This window comes from Cystoisospora suis, assembly GCF_002600585.1.
Source record: "Cystoisospora suis strain Wien I chromosome Unknown contig_1389, whole genome shotgun sequence".
Classification (NCBI taxonomy): domain Eukaryota; phylum Apicomplexa; class Conoidasida; order Eucoccidiorida; family Sarcocystidae; genus Cystoisospora; species Cystoisospora suis.
This window is the reverse complement of record NW_027154189.1, coordinates 1-6,132: the sequence shown is the minus strand read 5'-3', so window position 1 is coordinate 6,132 and position 6,132 is coordinate 1. Positions and strand designations below refer to the sequence as shown.

At 48.0% G+C, this 6,132-nt stretch overlaps 1 protein-coding gene across 1 annotated transcript in view; it reads left to right on the top strand.

Moving 5' to 3' along the window:
• Positions 1 to 4,367, top strand: part of CSUI_003187 (polynucleotide) — an 8,342-nt gene extending 3,975 nt beyond the window's left edge. The window contains exons 5-6 of the mRNA XM_068063385.1: positions 51 to 855; positions 1,775 to 4,367. Of these exons, the coding sequence (XP_067924639.1) occupies positions 51 to 855; positions 1,775 to 3,141 (2,172 nt within the window). The 3' untranslated portion in view covers positions 3,142 to 4,367. The remainder of the gene's footprint in view (positions 1 to 50; positions 856 to 1,774) is intronic.
• The last annotated feature ends 1,765 nt before the right edge of the window (positions 4,368 to 6,132 follow it).

The window sequence follows — 6,132 nt, the reverse complement described above, 5'->3', positions numbered from 1 at the left end:
TGTATGTACACCTTGGGTTTGTTGTTGTTTGTTTGTGTTCGTAACTGCAGTTTTATGGAGACCGGAAGAAGAGTTCTATTTTAGGTTCTCGTGACGGGGCTCTTGTTGTCATCGAAGTTTATGATGCGTCTGTCTCTATTCACGATGCTGAGTATACAGATCTTCTTCCTCCTGACAACGCGGCTATCAGAAGCATTCTATCATCTCATAGTATGACCCCTTCTTCTTTCTCGTCTTCGCCTTCATTTTCGTCTCCCTCAGACACTTCTGCTTCTCTGTCACCTTCTTCTTCTCCTTCTTCTGGGAACCTCTCCCCTCCGTCAGAAGGCTTGGTCTCAGCAACCTCGTCTGCGCCGGTAAGAGATGAGATGGGAGATACGTTTAGGTGTCTTTCCGGACATCCTGATCGAACGTGTGTAGATGAAGGAAAGACCCTTTTTTCAGTAGATATGTGTAGTGATAGCGAAGAAAGTGGGAGAGAAAAGAAGGAAGAAATCAAGTCTCATGGAGAGTTGAGAAGAGGAAGAAGATACGAAGACGATTACATGGAGGAGGAGGAGGAGAAGAGGAAGAAAGACGCAGGAACCGAAGAAGAAGAAGAGAGTGAAGCTTATGATGACGAACATGACGAAAGAAGAGAGGAAGAGTTTTTTTCTTTCTTTCACAAGAAGAATCGCCGTCTAGTTATGAAGTGCCCTCTAACACGACAGATCGTTAATCGTTTTTCTTCAAGCGCCTGGGAGATCATATGCAGTGAATTTCAACGAGCTGAGCATCTCCTAAGACATCAACAGGGAAGTCTCGAGGATATCTGCCTTCCTGCTTCCTTAAGTCATCGGCAAACAAAAAAGCTAAGTAAGAGATCTCTTCTACTAACACATCTCTCATCTATTCAGTTCCATCTCTCTTCAGTGTATGTATCTATCTTTGATGTATCTACCTGCCTTCAGTCTATCTGTCTATCTTTAATCCGTCTATCGATGTTTAATCTATCTACCTATCTCCCTATCGTCTCTCTCCTTCTTCATTTTGAAGTCCTTTCTGTCTTTCACTCTCCCCCGCTTCTTCTCTGCTCTTAGATACCATATGAACTTCTCCTTGTCTCGTGGCTGTCTCCTCTGTTCTTGGGATGTGATGCATGAAGAAGCCACAGGCAAAGGAGGTGAGGAGTTCATTGGTGATTCTCGTCATCTACTCTTGGTCTGTATCTTTCACTATGGTATGTTTTCATCTAGCGATTGACCTGTCTATCTATCCACATGTATATAATCTATGTATGTATGTATATGTGTATCTCTTTTGTATTGTCGTGCATCCTTTTCTACGGAGCATGAAGAAGGGAACGAGCCATGGCAATAGATAGATAAATATTCTTGGCATCAGGCAGAAGCCAGATAGTGGGGGGTGTTTAAGTTAAGCTACTTTCAGTCTTTTCTCTAAAGTTCCCGAGGTAGAGATGATGATACATTATCTCCTTGCTTACGAGAACAAGCCTTCAAATTGACTGCGCAGATCCATCCTTACATCTCAGGGGGGATGCCATCGTCTTTCTCTAGGCAGATGACTCGCTTGGATTTGCTTATGAGGTGAAGGATACCCAAGAGAAGAATCGACAATCTCGGAAGCCTTAGTCCCTCTTCGATGGATAGATGGAGAAGTCTTCCCACGAGAGAGAAAGAAAAGACATGGTTTCTTTGGTTTTTGCGAAGGCAAGAAGAACAAGGTGTTTGATATGAATATGTTCTTTTTCTTTTTTTTCTTTTCATGTTCACAGGCCGTCTTCAGCGGAGGAATATGATTCGTTCTCTTGCCCTGTCGAGGGGATTATTAGTTTCGACTGGATTCGTAGATTCAGCAACAGAAGGTCAGTTGAAAGAAGATCTTAAGAAGACATCGGGAGGAGAGAGGAGACGTCATGATACTCCTATATCCTCTCCAGGGTTTAGCTGCGATAGCTATAGTCGTAGTGAGCACCGGTACGAAATTGATAGTCATGTATCTCTTTCGATGAAGATTGAGAATAGAACAGCAGTTTGCGCAACTCCGACTACTTCTGATGTATCACCATCACTGACACCACCCCGGGTGTCTAGTAGGAGGCTGGCGGTCTCCAGCAATGAGATTTTTCATCCTGTTCCATCTCCCAGCCATACAGATACCGCCTGTCACAACTCTGACGGCAATCTGAGTGCTCGAGTCTCTACTTATAGCCATGATAAGCGGGATTGGGAAGAAGAGAAAGGAACGAACGAAGTACGAAAATTTTCAACAGGATCTCTCTTCATATCATCATTATCGCCGTCAAGCTCTCCTTTTTCTTCTTCTACTTCACCCCGTTCATTTGTCCGTCATGATAAGACAGATCATACCCTTCACTATAGAAAAACTCCTGCCTCTTGCATTAGCGTTCAGACACAACAACTGTCACTCCACCTACCTCACGGGGGCCCTCGGGCTTCACATCAAACCACAGCACTAAGGGTGGGCTCCATCAACGGGAAAGCCGCTGTAGACGGAGACGAAAAGAAAAGAAATCGGTCTCTTGCACTTCTGTCAGTCAATAGAAGAGATCAGACACGTCGAACTTCCCTAAAGAATTCTTCTTCAGTTATCTCATCATCTTCTTCGTCTTCAACGCTTTCTTATGTCTCGGGCCGGGGGGTTGGCTTTTCTGATCTTAGTCAAAGCTGTCGAAATTCCGATGATGGCGGGTTCACCTGTAATCAGCCAGGGGGGGGATGTTATTACCGTGAGAGAAGCCCTTGTATTCCTTCTTCAGAAGAAAAACAGAAACACGCTGTCCCAAGAAACATAGGGGACGGTCACAAGGTTGGTGGAGACACGGGTAGTCTTAGCCATAGTAGATTGACTATGTCCATGGGTCCAGAGAAGCTAAACAGGGATGAGAGCTTGGCTCTTCGTCATTCTAACGGAACAGCATATATGAAGGAAAAAGATGGAGGAGATAAGGAGGATGTAGATGTTCTTTTACATGAACTTCAGATCGCACAGTGGAAACTACGGACTCAGCTAGAAGAGCATCTTCGCTCATTAAGGTATCAGTTCTACAGGGTGCTTCAAAATTCGGCGGTGACAACTTCCAATGACAACAACAGCGCCACCATCGCCCCTCTCCAGTGAGGCGATCGATCGTAACCACGTGCAAAACGGCCACGCGGCCCTTCTTTCTTTCTTCTCATATTTCTCGTCAGGGGCTGAAAATTTGTATCCCGCCCCCCCCCCTTTGATCAACGAAGGTGGAAATTCATGGCGCGTGTGAGTCCTATGATGCACATACCGTCGACCTATCTTGCTTGTGTTTCAGGATGGCGGGACATTCCCCGGGGAAAAGGCGACGAAAGGACTCGACTCGGAGATGACTATAAGGGTTGAATTTGGTTTTTCCATTTTATTTCTTTTTTCTTTTCTGAAAGATGTCGGGGCTTGACTGTGAAAATGCACTAAAGGGTTGTAATTAACGTCATGAAGTTAGCTTACAACAGCGAATGCGGCAGCCTGCAATCGCTAACACCGTCCTCACAACTCCTTGGTGGCGAGTCAGTCCACCGTCAGGTACACCGGCCGTCACCTGCGATGTGATCCGGACGGTGGTCTCTTCCTCCTTTTCTTGCTAGTGGCTTCAACATGGGTCTCTTGTAAGGCGACGACAATCACAAGGGGCTTCCAAATGTCGTAGTCTCGAGCAAAAACAGCAGGTGTCCCGTATAGGTTACGGGCAACGGAGACATACGTAGGGCTACTGACAACAAGGGGGCACGCAGTCGCCATCGATGTCCTCGTACAAGCAGGCAGTCAGATCTGATGTGAGAAAGCATAAACAGTACGGACGGAAGCGGACTCTCCGAAGGATTCCGGTGATAGGCTGTGGCTCCAATGCAAGTGAAAGAAATGGATAGACTGTGGCTTCAATGCAACTGAAAGAAGTGGATCGACTGTAGCTAAAATGCATCTGAAATGGGTGAGACTTGTGGGTAACTGGAGTGGAAGAGTCTTTCCCAGCGGTGTGCTTTGTGTGGCGGGCGTATCCAAGGAATCTATTACCAAGGCCTGGGTGAGGGCGTCGGTTTTTTCCCGCGCAGTACACTGTTAGCTGCCAAACCCCAGGGGAAAGAAAGCGGCTGAATGAACGACGGGGAGGGACGGCTTGATGACGTGTCTCGAGGGGAACCGTACTTTAAGCCCAGTGGAGGTCGTAGTCAAGAAGAGGATTCCTAGGCAATATGTGCTGACCTCGATATTACGAAGTTAGCCGTTTGCCGGGTAGGGTTCAATAGTTCCAAGGAAGACTGTACACCCGCATCAGACTGTGGGAGTGATTCACCATGACCGAGGGTGTTACGCTCTCCCGAGTGACCCGAACTGCACAAACCACACAAAAGGGAACGTTGGTGACAGGTCCAGGCGCTGGATATCTCCAAGGTCGTCTTCCAGTCACCACAGTTCGCACATCTCGTGGTCGTACGAGTTCTCACGAACGATATCCGGTTCGATCGAGAGTCCCTGAAATTCAGTGGTCCTACAGCCCAGACTTAGTGCATGTACAACGCCAGAAAGAGTCTGAACCTAGGTATTGCAGACTTTTAGAGGGCCCCGGTACCAAAGTCAGATCTCGGCAGCCTCTCGGCTCCAGCTCTTTCTGTAGCACGGGCGCAGGGCAGCCGACACGCCGGACTTCACAACTAACGATGGATACTACAGGGATGGGCTTCAAGACTACTTAATCTCTACAGGACATGGGTAAAGCACTCGTTCAGCCAGCCCGGACATAGCTTGGCGTGGACCCTGAACCCTGCAATACTTTCGCTATTACACAAGACTCCGATCTACAATTCCAGCAATGCACATTCGGCGTTCCAAGACTAAATGCTCTACCCTCCACGGATACCTTTAAGCCACGATCGGGGGGGATGAAGCAGCACATCCATGTCGGCTCATTTCTCTTCGGTTGTGGAGCAACGCTCAATCACAAACAAGAGCACCCCCTGTGCGGTGTAATTCACAAGCTGGGCTAAGGACGTTTTAACTAACACGGTTTTCTCCGTAGACCACGTCGGACTCCCCAACTGTTCAGACCGCCCTCTTGTCAGGAGGAGAATCTGGACAGTCGAAGGACGTCAGCGAAGACTGGCAACACCCGTTTACTGGGTCATTGTAACATCTGAGACTAGAGCTGAGCATTCAGTGCATCAGAAGGTCGTGTAAAGGGCTTGCCGCCGTTGTCGCGGAGCAAGCGAATCAACGAGACGGGAGGAGGCACTTCTGAGGAAAAGGGGCGAAAGAAGCAAGAATAGACTGATACGGGACAAAGAGCTAAGCAGGAACACTACGGTAAGAAATATCACACAGATGAAGAGCGAGGAATTCAGGTGCAGGAAGCAGCTGATCCCGAGACGATCCGGTCCGGGGAAAAGATACCGCCGGGGCGCGAGTGATCATAAGCAAAGCGGTTTTAAGGGATGCTTTTACCAACGCGATGAAGATACGAGCAGACTTCGGGTGTTAGAATCATAAAGATACAAGTGAATGGTGAGACGGAGGGATGCTTTTACCAACGCGATGAGGATACGAGCAGACTTCGGGTGTTAGAATCATAAAGATACAAGTGAATGGTGAGACGGAGGGATGCTTTTAAAAAGCGATGAAGATACGAGCAGACTTCGGGTGTGAGAGTCATAAAGATACAAGTGAATGGTGAGACGACTTCCGAGATAAGAGGGCTTCCACGGCAAGAGGGAAAAGAGAGAGAAGGTTCTCTAGTTTACTGAAATCAACTACTAGGTACTGCCCACGCTTTAGGAAAGCGAAGATGGTTCATCGAAACAGGACTAGTCACCCTTGTCAAGGATCCCAGGTTTCTGGTAGCTGAGAGACAAGGGACAAGCAGTATTCTGTCTCACTCCCCCGAAGTTCAGTTGTATCTCCGCAGGGCTGGACCGGGACCCTAGGCCCTTGAGCCCCCCTCTGCAGCTGAGATTTACTTTCACAACTGGGGATGCAGGCCGATTCTGCGGCGGCGCGTCGGCGGAACCCTTTCTCGCGGACGCAGCTTGTGGTTTCCACTACTTTTATTTGCATAGCGCAGTAACGCCGCCTGTAACGCCCGCGCTTTGA